Source organism: Colobus angolensis, unplaced genomic scaffold, assembly GCF_000951035.1.
Source record: "Colobus angolensis palliatus isolate OR3802 unplaced genomic scaffold, Cang.pa_1.0 Scaffold3, whole genome shotgun sequence".
NCBI lineage: Eukaryota > Metazoa > Chordata > Mammalia > Primates > Cercopithecidae > Colobus > Colobus angolensis.
Genome location: NW_012116265.1, coordinates 4,950,684 through 4,969,583, shown reverse-complemented (window position 1 = coordinate 4,969,583; position 18,900 = coordinate 4,950,684). Strand labels below are relative to the sequence as shown.

The 18,900-nt window shown below is 40.2% G+C and overlaps 1 protein-coding gene across 1 annotated transcript in view; it reads right to left on the bottom strand.

Moving 5' to 3' along the window:
• EML5 (echinoderm microtubule associated protein like 5) overlaps nt 1-18,900 on the bottom strand; it is a 200,798-nt gene that overhangs the window by 49,313 nt on the left and 132,585 nt on the right. Inside the window, exons 23-24 of the mRNA XM_011949800.1 lie at nt 1,736-1,888; nt 889-1,020 (exon numbers count right to left, since the gene is read on the bottom strand). Of these exons, the coding sequence (XP_011805190.1) occupies nt 889-1,020; nt 1,736-1,888 (285 nt within the window). The remainder of the gene's footprint in view (nt 1-888; nt 1,021-1,735; nt 1,889-18,900) is intronic.

The window sequence follows — 18,900 nt, the reverse complement described above, 5'->3', positions numbered from 1 at the left end:
TATTAAGTTCTTTATGTTATATGATTATGACTCTTTTTAAAGAATATATTTCATATCAGACAATGAGAAAAATGACTTTAAAATCTTAATTAACATTTCTTTTAAAAATGTATTACATTTATTTTAGGAATGCGGTCTCACTCTGTTGCCCAGGCTGGTCTCAAACCCCTGGGCTCAAGCAGTCCTCCAGCCTTGGCCTCCCAAAGTACTGGGATTACACGTGTGAGCCACCACACCTGGCCAACATTTCTATAGTCTATTTATATCAAATTTATGTAACAGAGATTAATACATCATCACAACAAATTTTTTGCATAATATTTAAATTACTTTACAAATTAAACAACTAATCACTTACTGTACTATTATTTGAATGATATTAGGTGAAGTATTGAAAAGTGTAGGCTGGGTGCAGTGGCTCATGCCTATAATCCCAGAACTTTGGGATGCCAAGGTGGGAAGATTGCTTGAGTCCAGGAGTTCGGGACCAGCCTGGGCAATATAGTGAGACCCTGTCTCTACAAAAAATTTAAAAATTAGCCAGGCATGGTGGTGCATGCCTGTAGTCCCAGCTACTCAGGAGGCTGAGTTGGGAGGATCACTTAAGCCCAGGAGGTCGCGGTTGTAGTAAACTGTGATTGTACCACAGCACTGCAGACTGGGTGACAGAGTGAGACCTGTCTCAAAAAAAGAAAAGAAAAAAGAAAAAGTCTCAACTCTATAGTGTTCATCTTCAGATGTAAAATAGTAAAAAACAATTTTGAGAATAATGGTTGTTTTCCCCAATTCTTTTAAACTCATCTGTTGAATCACTTTTCTGTTTCTCTAATATAGCTATACTAAATCAAATGAAACTTTTATCAAATATTAAGTTATTTAAAGTCTTACCTCTAATATCCCAATCAATATGGGTTATGTAACTGGTAGCTCCTTTGCATATTCCTACTCGTTTACTACTCATTACATTGTATATATCTATAAAGCTGTCATGGGATGCCACAGCAAGATATTTCCCAGAACCTATAATAGAAACATATTTGCTTGACATTTTCTATCTTTGGAAATACTTTTTTACACTCTGCAACTAGAGTTAATTTTCCTTTTCTTTATGGAGGAATCTTAGTTGTTTCATAATAAGAAGACAGATGTGTCAAATGACAAATGATAACATTTTTCAAGTATATTAAACTTAACAAAATAATTTTTTAGTGTAACAAATTAGTTCAGTGGGAAGCAAATGTCAAAAACTATGTATGATGTAGTTTTGATACTTTGTATTTTAAAAAACTCCCTCTAAATTGAGAAAAAAATGGAACTAAACCAACATAAGTAAATTTTGCCTTAACATTAGTAATTGCTGCATTACAGTAAGTTTGTAGTAGATAATGAACACATGGAAGTTAATGGAGTAAAATGAGTGCAATTTCAAAAGCATTAAGAATATAATGAAAACAGTTATCCAGCCCCTTTTAAGTCACAGATGAGGAAATAAAAGCTCAGAGAAGCATCCTGGCTCAAGTCATACAGAAAATTTAGTAACAGAATTGGCACTAAGACAGATATTTGCACCAATCTAACAACAGGGCTTTTACTTCTTGCTACACTGCTTCCTCTAGTAAAAGAGTTAAGTTCTCAGATAATATAACAGTTAATAAAAATTATACATGATACATTTAATCCCAAGTATCATGCCAGACCCAAGTTAATACGCAAATACAATTTCAATGGATCTTACCAGGTGAAAATCGAATATCTGAAATCATATCTTTTCTGTGATGAAAAGACACAAGATCCTCTAGAGTATCTGCATTTGCCATTAAGAAGCTTCCATCGTTGAGACCTACGGCTAAAGCTTTACCATCAGGAGAAAAACAGCAACACCTCCCACCTGAAAGAGAAAGAGTATATTAGGCAATTTCCCTCCCTTTTTTAAAGTATGGGCCAGGTGTGGTGGCTCATGCCTATAATCCAAGCACTCTGGGGAGCTTAGGCAGGAGGATTGCCTGAGGCCAGGAGGTTAAGACCAGCCTGGGCAACAGAGAAAGACCCCATCTCTACCAGTAGACAGAGTAGGGGAAGGGGCAAAGGGTAAAGGACAAGGGGCAAGGGGGAAGAGAGAAGAGGGATGGGAAGACAGGTATGTAAGTAAATAAATAGACAGGCATGGTGGCACACATCTGTAGTCCCATTTACTCAGGAGGCTGAGGTGGGAGGACTGTCTGAGCCCAGGAGGCTGAGGGTGTAGTGAGCTGTGATTGCACCACTGCACTCCAGCCTGCGTTACAGAGTGAGACCTTGCCTCAAAAAAAAAAAAAAAAAAAGTCTTTGCTAAAAGAATCTATTATTTCAAAAAGGTTGCCTCTTTATTATGGCCTCAAATCAATATTAAAAAAGAATCAAGAGATACAGATGAAAGTTTTCTATAGAAGTCAATGGTATGGAATTCTAACCAGGAATGAAACTCACTTCTGAATACAACAAAAGCAAGTACTGATATTTACCTTAAAAGAAATTAAGTTGATGAAAACTAATGAGATTTTAATTAACATAAAAAGCCAATGATATACGTGGAAGTTTTTTGCAGAGTAGGTTTTACCTTTGTAGCTCCTTTCCAAAAAAACAGAAATCTAAGAAATAAGTCATCTTTATAAAAATGATTTTTTTTTTTTTGAGATGGAATTTCCCTCTTGGTGCCTAGGCTGGAGTGCAATGGCGTGATCTCAGCTCACTGCAACCTGTGACTCCTGGATTCAAGTGATTCTCCTGTCTCAGCCTCCCAAGTAGCTGGGATTACAGGCATGTGCCACCAGGCCTGGCTACTTTTGTATTTTTAGTAGAAATGGGGTTTCACCATGTTGGTAAGGCTGGTCCCAAACTTCTCACCTCAGGTGAACCGCCTGCCTCCGACTCCCAAAGTGCTGGGATTACAGGCGTGAGCCACACTGCCTGGCCTATGAAACTATTTTTAAAAATCTGATAATAGGCCATTATTAACGGTAGCAAGATATATCTATCTATATAAGTTTCAGAACCATATATGAAATAATTTTATTATTAATGATAAAATTAATATCATTCATTAATGTCATTAATGATGTTAACATTAATTAGTAAAACTAAGGGTTAGTGCTGCACTGATAAACACAAAAAAGACTTACCCTAACAGCAAGGGTTGCAGCAAACATATTCAAAAGCCCTAAGGATTTTGGTATCTTGTATGAAATCTGATGAGGAAAGGATGGGGTATATATAGAATGAAAAGTTATAGAGTAAATTGAGAACAAGTAGTCATTTAATTATCAAGCACACATTGGAAATGAAGAAATCTAACATATGATTTATCAGATTTGAGAGTCAAGAGATGATGGTGACCTGGAGCAGGGTGGCAGCAGTGGAGGTGATAAGATTTGGATATATTTCAAAGACAGAGCTGGTAGAACTTTGACCAACTGGCTGTGGGGTAAAAGGCATCAAGGGCATGGTTTTGCTTGAGTGGTGATGCCATTTACTGAGATGGGATAAACTAGAGGAGCAACCAATGCTTAGTTCTGTACAAATTAAGTTAAAGATGCCTATGAGAAGTTCAAGTGAAGACATGAAGAAGACAATTTAATATATGAATCCTTTTCAGGAGCTCAAGGGAGAAGAACAGACAAGATGTAATATGGGACACAGTCGCACACAGATAGTAGTTACAACCATAAACTGGTTAAGAGTTTGTTATTAATTGGTTGCCTCTCAGTTCCAAATCCAGCCTTCTGTTCCCTGCTACGTGGTCCTGAAACTGGATGCTGTAGTATGTTTTCTCTTGCTAGTTGACTTGAATTTTGCCAGTAGATACACTGGAGGGACACTGCAAGGCCAAAGCACAAGGAAAAGACTTCTTCCCTCTTACCATGTGCTGGAGCTAGAGGGTCAATGGAGGGTCCATCCTTCCCCTCCATGAGGTCAATTCCTCATTAGTCCTATGGGTTGCAGCTGCTTGGAGTTGCTACTTCTGAGTTGCATATGAAAAATCTATTCAAACATTCTTACCTCCCTAAGCTTTTAGATTCATTCCTCTCCATCGGGTGTCAGCCCATGGGTGACACCCCTTAGAATCCTCTTTTATGCCTTTTAGTAGTTAACCACCTTTAATTAGTTAACAAGTCGTATTAAATTTTCTGTTCAAATTACTGGGGGTAATTTCTGTCTCTTGACAGATAGAGAATTGGTACTGAAGTGGTCTCCGGAGAGAGACCATCGAAGATGGATTGGCTTAGTTATGCCTTTGGGCTTGAGCACAGTGCTGGGCCCTTACCAATGGGAAATGGAATGCTAACAACACAAGGTATACATTGGTATCACAATTAATCAAGTTATCGCCTGTTGTTGATATGATAAAGTGTCTACTGAGGTAAGTGTCTACTGAGCTAAGCACCTTGGGAGCCCATAAGGCTGCTGCCCTTAGTATTACCATAGTGATGATGATAAGGATTGTGGTGTGCAATAGATTTTACTGACAGTGTGGAACATTTACAGAAAGAAGTAAAACTCAGGCCCTTAAACTATGAGCACGAGTTGTGGTCTCAGTAGAGAATGCTTCCATGGCAAGTCTAAAACAATCTCTGGCATCTTAAATCCACAGGACTGATATTACTAAACATTAAACACAAATATAATTGTGTGAGTTGCAAATTTACAATGTCAATTGAATTGACAGCCTCGCCAAGTTCTTTATGCGAAAGTTAAGGCATTAATTGGGCACTCTGAAACTTGGAATGGGGATATCTGGTTGGACTTAAATAAAGCTGAGAAACTCAAACTTCTGTTATTCTGAGTCTCACTTTCCAGTGCAAATAGCTTGCTTTCCCTGTGTCTGAGAAGGCTGACCTTCTGGGGCAGTTGCCCTGCAGGGAAATGCTCATCTTTCTGAAGAATTACCACAACCCCTCCTTTGCTGTCACTACTTATAACGTGGGTCAAACTGCAGCATACTCTAGGACAGAGATCAGCAAACATTTTCTTAAATAACAAAATAGTAAATATTTTCAACTTTGTGTGCCATATGGTCTCTGTCACAAATACTAAGCTCTGCTATCATAGTGTGAAAGCAGCCCTAGATGATACATAAATGAATGAGTATGGCTGTGATCCAATAAAACTTTATTTACAAAATCAGGAGGTGGGCTGGCTTTGACCCATGGGCTGACACCTCATGGAGAGGAATGAACCTAAAAGCTCAGGGAGGTAAGAATGTTTGAATAGATTTTTCATATGCAACCTGCACATCCATCCAACTACATCCCCCAAGAAAGTCTAGAAAATAGTCCCTTCACTAATGCATTGAAAAATATATTAAGGGCAGCATCTGCATCTCAAAAAGCTCTATGACTGTTCTCATACATAAGTCAGCAATGACCATAGTACAAGTTTGTCCAACCTGTGGCCCATGGGTGGCATGCAGACCAGGATGGCTTTGAATATGACTCAACACAAATCCATAAGCTTTCTTAAAACATCATGAGCTTTTTTTGCGATTTTTAAAAACTCATCAGCTATCGTTAGTGTTAGTGTATTTTATGTGTGGCCCAAGACAATTCTTCTTCCAATGCGGCCCAGGGAAGCCAAAAGATTGGATACCCCTGCCACAGGAGATGTTGCCATTGAGCCAGCCTCCCTGATTTAACAGAGATAATCATGGAGAATCAGAGGCCAAGTAGCAGCATTTAACCAACCCACCTCTGGATTGTAAAGGTAGATGCTTTTACAGAAAAAGACAGCAGGAATGTACTGATAATCACAATGTTTTAGCCTCTGGAGATTTCTGTTGGTGGCTAATGAATCCCATTTATTTAGGAATGAAGTAGATGCGTAGGCTACTAGATGAATGTTTGATTTGTATAATAGAGAAACCTCCATACCTGGTGACTAGAAACCTGACTCAAATTAAATCACCATAATGAGAATCATAGATTCTCAGTTTTCACACCTAAGCCAATTCATATACTCAGAGCCCCTTGACTGAAGAAAAGGCCAGCCAATGAGGAAGGACCCTGTAGCACTACCACAAGTATATAACATCTTTCTTTGAGGACTCTGTAGCCACTTACTATTATAGAATGACTGTGAACTGGGGAAATTGAAATACTCAAATTTTCAAGGATTACTAGACACTAGACATAGGCTCTAAATTATAATTCTTGGGAACACAAAATGTTGCTGCTGTATACCAGTCAAAATGGGAGCTTATGGTGATCTTAAGCCAAGTTTGAATCACAGTAGGCCAAGATGGTTTGTGGAACGCATCCAATTCCTGAATTAAAATAGGTATATGTGGCAATTGGTAGACTCCTCCACATTGGCTCTACAATCCATGTGGTAAGAGTCATTATAATAAGAACTAAGTGAAAACCCCTGGAAATTCTCCTCCCTTCCAAGGCAATAAACCAGAAACAAAACCTCAAGCCTGAGAATCACAAAAATCAGTAATACCACCACAGACTTGAAATGTGCAGGAGTCTGAACACCTACCACATTACCATGTAAACTTGCCTGTTGAGTCTATGCTGAAATCAGATGAATTTTAGTTAATAACTGTGGATAATAATCAGATGGTGACTCCAATTGAAAGCTGTTCTTCTAAATGCAGTATCTGCCCTGGAGCAAATCAATACAGCCCCTAGCATTTGTTGTGCAGCTACTGCCCTGGTTGTTTTTTTCTCCATGTCAATTTGTAAGGATTAGTAGATGCTATTTGTCTTTACCGGGCTTATACCTGAGTACACCTTCAAAGCCTTGCCTCAGGACTATTTTCAACTCTCTGTTCTCTGCCATAATACCATCCACAGATATCCTTGACATTCCACAAACCATTTATATGGCCCACTACATTGATGACATTATGCTGAGTGGATTGCCGAACAGGCAGCAACAAGTACTTTAGAAACCTTAGTAAGATATGTGAATCAAGAGAGTGGCAGATAATCCCCAACAAAAATTCAGGGATCTGCCACCTCAGTGAAGTTTCTAGGTGTCCAATGATCTGATGTATGTCAAGATGTTCCATCCCATGTGAAAGATAAGTCACTGTACCTGCCATTGCCTACTGTGAACAAAATGAGCAAAATGCTTGGTAGGTCTTTTGAAAGCAACATATACCACATTGAGTGGCTGCTTCTACCCATCTATCAAGTCACTTACAAGGCTTCCAGCTTCCAGTGAAGACTAGAGCAAAATAAGGCAAGCTAATCTTCCACTTGGACCTATGATCCAGCGGATCCAATAATACTCAAAGTGTGTACGGTAAATAGCAATGCTCTATGGATCCTCTAGAAGCTACCAAAGGAGAATCATACTGCAGAACTGTAGGACTTAAGAGCAAATCTATGTCCTCTTTATAGATAATTATTTTCCTTTTGAGAATCAGCTTCTTGCTTGCTACCAGCCCTTATTAGAGAGGAAATGCCTAACTACAGGGTATCAGGTAACTATGTGTCCTGAGCTTCCTATCATGAACTGAAAGTTACATGACTAACCAAGCCAGAGACTGGGTGTGCACAGCAGCAATGCATCAAATGGAAAAGACCAAACGTAAAAGATCTGGAAGTTACAAGTAATTTACATAAACGGGTGCCTCAAAATTCTTAAAAAAATTCTTGCTGCAATGCCTCTTTCCTCGCTCGGTCTATGTCTGTGGCCTCATGGGTGTTCCTTATTATCAGTTCACTGAGGAAGAAAAAATTGTGAGTCAGACTTAAGTTTCTATTGATATGTTGGTACCTACTTGAAAGTATTACAGCCCCACTCAGGAGTGACCCACCAAAAAGCAGCATTGTAGGTAAAATCTCCCAGTGGGCAGTGCTTCAAGCAGTCTATTTGGTTTTCCACTTTGAAGTGAGAGATGATCGCACGTACAGATTTACACTGGTTCATTAGTAATGGCTAACTGAATGATAGGGACTTCGAAGAAACAGGAATAAAATATTGGAGGCTAGAAAATAGATGTGTGGATGCAATTCTCAGGGGACAGGCTATGAAGATTTTGTGTCCTAGAAAATACTCATCGAAGTATCCAATACAGAGGAGGCTCTCAATAATCAGATGAACAAAATGATACTCTCTGAGGATATCAGTCAGCCTCTTTTCCTAGCTACCTAGCACTTGCCCAGTGGGCTCTCAGTGGTGGCAAGGGCAGAGTCTATGACTGGGCTCAGAAATGTGGACTTCATGGCAAGGCTGATCTTGCTGTCACTACTGCTGAGTGTCTAATCTATTAACAGAAAAGACCAATGGAATCTCTGATATGACACCATTCCCCCAGGGAGACCACCCAGCTAACTGATGGGATGCTAGTTACACTGGACCTCTTCCATTATGGAGGAGACAAAGATTTACACTCAGTAGAATAGACATGAATTCTGGATTACTTTCCCTGCTCATAATGTTTCTACTAGCATCATCATCCATGGACACACAGGATGCCTTAACTATCATCATAGAATTCACACTTCTGACAAAGAAATGCACTTCATAGCAAAGAATGTGTAGCATTAGGCTTGTGCCCATGGAATTAACTGGTTTTATCACATACCCCCATTTCCCAAAGAAAGCTGCTGATAGAATGGCTAACTGAAGACTTATGTATGGCACCATTTGGGAAACAACACCTCAAAAGACTAGGTATCTGTTTTACAGGGTGCAGTATAAGCTCTGAATCATAAACCATTATACAGTGCTGTCTACCTCACAGAATTCAGGGGTCTGGAAATCAAAAGGTGAAACTGAGAGTGGCCCTTCTCACTATTATATCTAATAATCAATTTGCACAATTTTGTTTTGCATCCTGGTAACTCTGAACCCTATTGATTCAGAGCATTAGCTCCCAAGAGCAGGGGGAATGCTTCTACTAGGGGACAGAACAATAGTTCCATTGTATTGGAAGGTGAGACTGCCACCTAGCCATGGTGAGCTCCTTATGTCACTAAACCAACAGGAAAACAATGAAGTTATTACTCTTCTGGCTGGTGTGACTGATCCTGATTACAAAGTGGAATTGAGTTGCTGCTACATAATGAAAGCAAAGAGGGCTATGTCTGGAACCAAGAGGATTTGCTGCAACACCTCTTAGTCCCTCCATGACCAATGGTAAAGCTTAATGGAAAATGACAGCAACCAGGGGAAAAGGGGCATTTCTTCAGATGCTTCAGTAATGAAGGTTTGGGTTATCCCACTGGTTACATCATCACAACCACCTGGGGTTGTGGCTAAGGACAAGAACAATATGGAATGGTTAGCGCAAGAAAAAAGTCATAGATATTAACTATAGCCTTATGACCAGTTGTAGAAATAAAGACTATACTAACTTTGCATAAGTGTTATATGTATATCTTTATTTGTGTATATTAACTATTTTACTTTTCTCTCCTTTTTCTCCTTAATATTTTACACGAGTTTGTTGGAGGTTAACTTTAAATTTTGTGTAAAAGAATATAAGACCATGACTAAATTTGAGAATAAATGATATAGTCAGCAATGTATACAATGACTGTTGGAACTGTATGTCTTCTCTCTTTAGGGGTAAGAACTGCTTCACTTGTACCAAGGGTAGCTGCATCTCTTGGGTAGAAACATAAGGTTAGTTCTGTGATTGTACTGAAGTTCAAATGTATGTATAAAGGTTCTTGTGGATGCTGACTAGCCAGAGGGGAAGACTGTGCTGGTTATTAATTTACTGCATCTCACTTCCAAATCCACCACTTTGGGCCTCACAGACTTTTTTACTAGCTTGCCAGTAGAGGGAGCTGGAAAGACACTACAAAGCCAAAACAGAAGTGACTCCCTTCTTCCAGTGTGCTGTTTTACCAACAGAGCCAGGGCACTGGCATGAAGGGGACCTGATAGCATTCACCACAGTGGCAGCCCCAACTGCCTCTTCCAACAAGTTTCTCCACCATCACTGTAATGGCTCTAATGATTGAGCAGCAGTTTGCAGACTTCAGTAAGATTCTCTGGCAGTAGTCCTCACAGTTCAATGACTTTTGCCCTAGTTTAAGCTCTTCACCAAGCAGTGGTTCTAACCATTCAGCTCTGGCCTGCTGCCTCTGGCAAGCTTCTCCTTCACCAAGTGACTGCTCTCACTGTTCCACTGAGGGCTGCACCCTCTGGCAAGCTTTTTTGCCACAAGCTCACTGAATGTTCTGGTGGCAGTTGAGTTTAAGCAAAGATTAACATAGTAAGTATCCTTTTAAATTCATAGTTGAGATCATTGAAAAATAAGAAAAATATTCTAGTTACCAACAATAAAAGAGGAGCAGAAAACCAGAGTAAAAAAGCCACATTTGGAAGGGGAGGGGCCAAGAAGGCCAACTAGAAACAGTTGTGATCAGAGGCTCCCACCGAGAAGACTGAAAACGGCAAGTGAATCCTACACCGGCAACTGAGGTATCCAGGTCCTCTCACTAAGACTGACGAGGTGGTCGGCATGACCCATGCAGAGTGAGGAAAAGCAGGGTGCAGCCACAGCCCACCCGGGAGCCATGACAGCCCACCCGGGAGCCATGACAGCCCACCTGGGAGCTGCATGGGATAAGGGGAGCTCCCACTCCCAGCCAAGAGAGGCAGTGAGTGATTGTGTTTCCCGCATGGGAAACCACACTTTTTCCACGGATCTGTGCAACCTGTGAATCAGGAGATCCCCCTTGTGAGCCCACGCCACCAGTTCCTTGAGTCCCAAGCACAAAGCTGCACAGATTCTCAGTGGTCACTTAGCTAGAGACTGTCTAAGACTACTACTAAGTTCCCGGGGCAGGGGGCGGCCGTCATGACTTTGGCTGCCTGCTGCCTCAGAAGACTGAGCTCCCTAGGGGAGGGCAGCAGATACCACTGCAGCTCCAGTCTGCCATTTCTCCTCTGCGGGTGCCTGGGAAAATGGTCAGTTTAGACCCAGGAGGAATTCATCACAGCGCAGCACAGAGGCTGTGGCAGACGGTGGCCAGATTGCCTCTTTAGGTCGGACCCTGACCATACTCCCTCACTGGGTGGGGCCTCCCTGCAAGAATTTCAGCAACTCCAGCCAGAAGTTTGCAGACAGAACTCTAGTCTCCCAGGGACTGAGCTGAGCACCGTGGTCTCCATGGATCAGCAGACTTAGTCTTTCCCTCTGCCAACTGTGAGGAATCTGGGCAGTCAGGATGAGTGGGATTCCCCCCAGTGTAATGCACCCCCTCTGCCAAGGGGTAGTCAGAGTGCTTTCATTAAGTGGGTCCTGGATCTTGTGCCTCCTGACTGGGGGAGACCACCCCAACAGGGGTTGCTAGACACCTTATACAGGGGCGTTCCCACTGGTATCAGTTCAGTGACCCTCTGGGTCAAAGATCCCAGGGCAAGGAGCAGGCAGCTACCTTTACTAGTAGTTTTGCAACCTCCACTGATGACACCTCCAGGTGTGGAGGGACCCAGGCAAAGAAGGTCTGGGGTGGACCTCCAGCAAACCTCAACTGGAAGAGCAAGAGGAGCCTGACTGTTAAAAGAAAAACAAACAAACAAAAAACAGCAATAACAAGAGCATCGACAAAAAAGCCCCTACAAAAACCCCATCCAAAGGTCAGCAGCCTCAAAGATTGAAGCTAGATAAACTAACAAAGGTGAGACAGAATCAAATAACAAAATGCTGAAAACTCAAAAAGCCAGAGTGCCTCTTCTCCTCCAAATTAACACAACACCTCTCCAGCAAGGGCACAGAACTGGGCAAAGGCTGAGATGGATGAACTGACAGAAGTAGGCTTCAGAAGGTGGGTAATAATGAATTTTGCTGAGCTAAAGGAACATGTTCTAACCCAATGCAAAGAAGCTAAGAACCATGATAAAACATTACAGGAGCTGTTAACCAGAATAACCAGTTTAGAGAGGAACATAAATGACCTGATGGAGCTGAAAAACACAACCAAGAATGTTACAATGCAACCACAAGTATCAATAACTGAACAGACCAAGCAGAGGAAAGAATTTCAGAGCTTGAAGACTATCTTGCTGAAATAAGACATACATACAAGATTAGAGAAAAAAAAAAAAGAAGGAAAAAGAATGAGCAAAACCTCTGAGAACTATGGGATTATGTAGAAAGACTGAACCTATGACTGACTGGGGCACCCAAATAGAACAAAGTTGTAAAACATACTTCAGGATATCATCCAGGAGAACTTCTCCAACCTAACAAGACAGGCCAAAACTCAAATTCAGGAAATCCAGAGAACCCCAGTAAGATACTCCATAAGAAGATCAACCCCAAGATACATAATCATCAGATTCTCCAAGGTCAAAATGAAGGAAAAAAATGTTAAGGGCAGCCAGAGATAAAAGTCAGGTCACGCCGGGCACGGTGGCTCAAGCCTGTAATCCCAGCACTTTGGGAGGCTGAGACGGGTGGATCACGAGGTCAGGAGATCGAGACCATCCTGGCTAACACAGTGAAACCCGTCTCTACTAAAAAATACAAAAAACTAGCTGGGCGAGGTGGCAGGCGCCTGTAGTCCCAGCTACTCGGGAGGCTGAGGCAGGGGAATGGCGTAAGCCTGGGAGGCGGAGCTTGCAGTGAGCTGAGATCCGGCCACTGCACTCCAGCCTGGGCGACAGAGAAAGACTCCGTCTCAAAAAAAAAAAAAAAAAGTCAGGTCCCCTACAAAGGGGGGCCCATCAGACTAACAGCGGACCTCTCAGCAGCAGCCGTACAAGCCAGGAGAGACTGGGGGCCAATATTCAACATTCCTAAAGAATTTCCAACTCAGAATTTCATATCCAGCCAAACCAAGCCTCATAAGTGAAGGAGAAATAAAATCCTTTTCAGACAAGCAAATGTTGAGGGAATTGGTCACCACCAGGCGTGCCTTGCAAGAACTCCTGAAGGAAGCACTAAATATGGAAAGGAAAAAGTGTTACCAGCCACTGCAAAAACACACTGAAGTACAAAAATCAATGGCACTATGAAGCAACTACACTAAGTGTGCAAAATAACCAGCTAGCATCACGATGACAGGATCAAATTCACACATAACAATATTAACCTTAAATGTAAATCAGCTAAATGCCCCTAATTAAAAGACAGGGAATGGCATGCTGGATAAAGAGTCACGACCCATTGGTGTGCTATATTCAAGAGACTTATCTCATGTGTAAAGACACATACAGGCTCAAAATAAAGGGATGGAGGAAAATTTACCAAGCAAATGGAAAGCAGGAAAAAGCAGGGAGTGCAATCCTAGTTTCTAACAAAACAGATTTTAAACAAAGACCAAAAAAGACAAAGATGGGCATTATATAATGGAAATGAGATCAATTCAACAAGTAAAGCTAACTATCCTAAATATACATGCACACAGTACGGGAGCACCCAGATTCATAAAACAAGCTCTTAGAGACCTACGAAGAGACAACTTAGACTCCCACATAACAGTGTGAGACTTTAACATCCCACTGTCAACATTAGATCATCAAGACAGAAAATTAACAAAGATATTCAGGACTTGAACTCAGCTCTGGATCAAGTGGACCCATGAAACTACCATTGACATTCTTCACAGAATTAGAAAAAAACTACTTTAGAATTCATATGGAACCAAAAAAAAGCCCGTAAAGTCAAGACAATGCTAAGCCATAAGAACAAAGCTGGAGGCATCATAATAACCCAATTTCAAACCATACTACAAGGCTACAGTAACCAAAACAGCAGGGTACTAGTACAAAAACAGACACACAGACCAAGGGAATAGAATAGAGATCTCAGAAATAAGACCACATATCTATGACCATTTGATCTTTGACAAACCTGACAAAAACAAGCACTGGGGAAAGGATTTTCTATTTATTTATTTGTTTGTTTGTATTTTTTCTGAGACAGAGTCTTGCTCTGTCTCTCAGGATGGAGTGCAGTGGCATGATCTCGGCTCACTGCAACCTTCACCTCCTGGGTTCAAGCAATTCTCTTGCCTAAGCCTCCCAAGTAGCTAGGACTACAGGCACACACCACCACACCTGGCTAATTTTTGTATTTTTAGTAGATACAGGGTCTCACCATATAGGTCAGACTGGTCTCAGACTCCTGAGCTCACGCAATCTGCCCACCTTGGCCTCCCAAAGTGCTAGGATTACAGGCATGAGTCACCACACTGGCCAGATTTCCTATTTAATAAATGGTGCTGGGAAAACTGGCTAGCCACATGCATAAAACTGAAACTGGATCCCTTCCTTACACCTTATACAAAAATTAACTCAAGATGGATTAAAGACTTAAATGTAAAACCCAAAACTATAAAAACCCTAGAAGAAAATCTAGGCAATACCATTCAGGACACAGGTACAGGCAAAGATTTAATAATGAAAATGTCAAAAGCAATTGCAACAAAAGCAAAAATTGACAAATGGGATCTAATTAAAATAAAGAGCTTCATCACAGCAAAAGAAACTATCATCAGAATGATGAGGCAACCTACAGAATGGGAGAAAATTTTTTGCAATCTGTCCATCTGACAAAGGTCTAATATCTAGAATTTACAAGGAACTTAAAACAAATTCCAAGAAATAATCCCATTAAAAGGTGGGCAAAGGACATGAGCAGATAGTTCTCAAAAGAAGACATTTATGCAGCCGAGAAACATTAAAAAAAGCTCAACATCGCTGATCACTACAGAAATGCAAATCAAAACCACATTGAGATACCATCTCACACCAGTCAGAATGGCGATGATTAAATAGTCAAGAAACAACAGATGCTTCTAAGGCTGTGGAGAAATAGAACACTTTTACTCTGTTGGTGGGAATGTAAATTAGCTCAAACATTGTGGAAGACAGTGTGGTGATTCCTCAAAGACCTAGAACCAGAAACACCATTTGACCCAGCAATGTCATCACTGAGTATATACACAAAGGAATAAAAATCATTCTATTACAAAGATACTTGCACACATACGTTCACTGCAGCACTATTCACAATAACAAAGACATGGAATCAACTCCAATGCCCACCAATGATAGACTGGAAAAAGAAAATGTGGTATATATACACCATGGAATACTATGCAGCCATAAAAAGTAACAAGATCATGTCCTTTGTGGGGACATGGATGGAGCTGGAAGCTATTATCCTCAGCAAACTAACACAGGAACAGAAAACCAAATACTGCATGTTCTCCTTTATAAGTGGGAGCTGAACAATAAGAACATAAGGATACAGGGAGAGGAACACACACTGGGGCCTGTTGGGGGGCAGGGGGGCAGGAGAGCATTGGGATAAACAGCTAATGCACATGGAGCTTAGTATCTAGGTGATGGGTTGACAGGTGCAACAAGCCATCATGGCACATGTTTTCCTATGTGAGAAACCTGCACATCCTGCCCATGTATCCCAGAACTTAAAATAACGTAAAATAAAACAATTTTTTTAAAGCCACATCTGCCCTAACAGTATAGGAGACTAGTCTTGCACCTGAACCTCCTAGACAAAACTGGAATTCATGAAGGGACGTACATTAATTGTACTCGTAATTACAGTACTAGCTTTCAAATTTTTATGTTAATTTTCGGTTCCAAAATACTCAGAGTGATAATCTAATACCATTATTTCCAAATTTAAAAAAAAGTTATCTCCGAATCATTAGCATCCAGAGTAAACATGGGTTATATAGTTTTTTGAAAAATTTTCTTCCCTCAAGTTTCACAGAGATAATAATGGTCAACTAAGCAAAATTGATACTGTAAGAATTCTTACTCTAGTTTGAAGACTTTTTGAACACTGGAATATGAACACAGTATTGGTTTCCTAGAGGCTGTAACAAATTACCACAAACTCTGTGCCCTAAAACAACAGAAATTCATTCTCTCACAGTTCTGGAGACTAGAAATCTGAAATCAAAATGTTGGCAGAGCTATGCTCTGTTGTGAAAGTTCTTGGGAATAATCCTTCCCTGTTCTCTCTAGCCTCTGGTGGTTGTAGCAATCCTTGGTGCTCCTTGGTTTATAGGTACATCACTCCAATCCTCTGCTTCCATCATCATGCTGCATTCTCCCAGTGTGTCTGTGTCCCTATATCTTCACATGTCCTTCTTATAAGGACATCAGTCATTGGATTTAGAGCCCAACCAAATCTGGTATGCCTTTGCCTTAAGCTGATTATATCTGCTAAGACTCTATTTCTAAATGAGGACACATTCACAAGTACTGGGGGGTTAGAACTTCAACATATTTTTTCAGGGGGACACAACTCACAACAAATACAATAGTAATGAATTATAACTTCCTTCTACAAATCATAAATCTAAAGACAATGTAACCTGGAAATGTTTTCTTTAAAATAAATATTATATGGGTGCAGCACACTAACATGGCACAAGTATACATATGTAACAAACCTGCACATTATGCAAATGTACCTTAGAACTTAAAGTATAATAAAAAATAAAAATAAAAAAATAAAATAAATACTATAGCTTGCTATCAAAAAAGGGGTTATAGCCAGGCATGGTGGCTCATACTTGTAATCTCAGCATTTTGGGAGGCCGAGGTGGGCGAATCACTTGAGGTCAGGAGTTCAAGACCAGCCTGGCCAACATGGTGAAACCTCGTGTCACTAAACATACAAAAATAAGCCGGCTGTGATGGTGCACGCCTGTAGTCCCTGTTACTCGGGAGACTGAGGCAGGAGAATCGCTTGAACTCGAGAGGTGGAGGATGCACTGAACCAAAATCACGCCACTGCACTCCAGCCTGGGTGATGGAGCAAGACTCCATCTCAAAGAATAAAAATAAAAAATAAAAAAATAAAGGTGCTATATAATCCCTACAAAAAAAAGTTTTTCAAAAAAAAGTCCTCGAAGCCATCAAACAAGAGATAGTATTATCTGATGATAAAAGAGTCACAGGAAATTTAGAACTGGATTATACTTATTTTTTCACCATTACCCTGATTAGTGTATAGAGTAGGGTATAGTATAGTGTAGCATATAGTAAGGGCCTTTTAGGTCAATGGAAAAATTTGCTTAACATTAATTACTTTTCAACTCAATAATAATACCATTAATAAATTTTGCTCTTCAAGGTTGCTTTAAAAGAAACATCAATTATTTTATTTCAGTGTTTTATGTGGAAACTTTCTTCATTTTTTACCTTGAGCTAGCCTGGGCAACATGGTAAAATCTCATGTTTACATAAAATACAAAAATTAGCTAGTAAAAAATTATTGGTAATAATTTATCAATAATTAAAATACTGCACAGCTATACTTACACTGTTATGATTTTGTCTTTTTATATTTCAATATACTAAACTAATATATTTAGTTTCACTAATTTTTACTTTAAATTTTTTTGACTCATGAATATCTTAAGAAATAAAATACAGATACTTAATTACATGCAATTTTTTTTGGCAAAAACTCTCCAAACAGCATATTGTCATTTTCTTCTAGTATTACAACCACATCTCAAGAGAAAAAAAGAGAAATGTTTTTTTAAAAATGTGTCTGGCAATAAAGACTTTACAAAAGAAGCTTATCTATCCTGGCCTGGGTTCTCCATAGAGGAGGAAAAATCATACTTGAGAATTCACAAACACAGGGTGGCTTTCACAAACCTTAGATTCAAATTTATACTAATTACATGATTTACGTAATCCCAGTTAAATAAATTTTCAGTGGTTCTCGATGGTAGCACACAAGACACCTGAAGAGAGAAACACATAATCTCTACAGAAGCACACACCCTCGATCCAGACATCATGGGATTCCCATAGGTAAAGTCCAATCAAACATGAACTTACAATACAAATTTAAAATGCACAAGAAGGTGGACCACTAGGAGGGAGTCAGCAGAAAAAACAAACAAACAAACAAGAAAACATCCAAAAGAATGGGAAGAAAAACACGGCATAATGAGATCCTTGGAGATAATTAGATTTTATATTCTTTATCTGAAATGGGTAGTTAAGATTAAAGATAGAAAGGAGTAAATCTAAAATATAAACAAGAAGTATGATATTAAAATGTCTCAGGCAAACTTGAAAACAAATAGAAGTTATAAAAGTGACAATTATCCAAATTAACTAATGGGTAGGTTAAAAACAGATGGGAATGAACTGCTATAAAAAGAATTAAAAACTAGAATAAAGATCTAAAAAATTACACAGATGCTACACAGAGACAGACAGAAAACATGAGATGAGCAAGACGAGGACTAATAGTGTAGAATTAAAAAACAGAAAGTCCATTATAAACTCAGAATTGGCTGGGTGCCATGGCTCACACCTGTAATCCCAGCACTTTGGGATGCCAAGGTGGGCAGATCATGAGGTCAGGAGATCAAGACCAGTCTGGCCAAGATGGTGAAACCCCTTCTCTACTAAAGATACAAAAATTAGCCAGGCATGGTGGTGGGTGCCTGTAATCCCAGCTACTCAGGAGGCTGAGGCAGAATCACTTGAACCCAGGAGGTGGAGGCTGCAGTGAGTTGAGATCGCGCCAGTGCACTCCAGCCTGGGCGACAGAGCGAGACTCTGTCTTGAAAAAAAACAAACTCAGATTTGATTATAATTAAAACTTAAATCTGGAGGATATAAGTTTTGAACAGAAACTTTCCAATATGTATGGCCAGAAGCAGTGGCTCACACCTGCAATCCCAACACTTTGGAAGGCTGAGGCAGGTGGATCACCTGAAGTCAGGAGTTCGAGACCAGTCTGGCCAATATGGTAAAACCGCGTCTTTACTAAAAATACAAAAAATTAGCTAGACATGGTGGCAGCTGCCTGTAATACCAGCTACTTGGGAGGCTGAGCCAGGAGAATAGCTTGAACCTAGGAGGTGGAGGTGGCAGTGAGCCAAGATCACGCCATTGCACTCCAGCCTGGGCAACAAGAGTGAAACTCCATCTCAAAAAAAA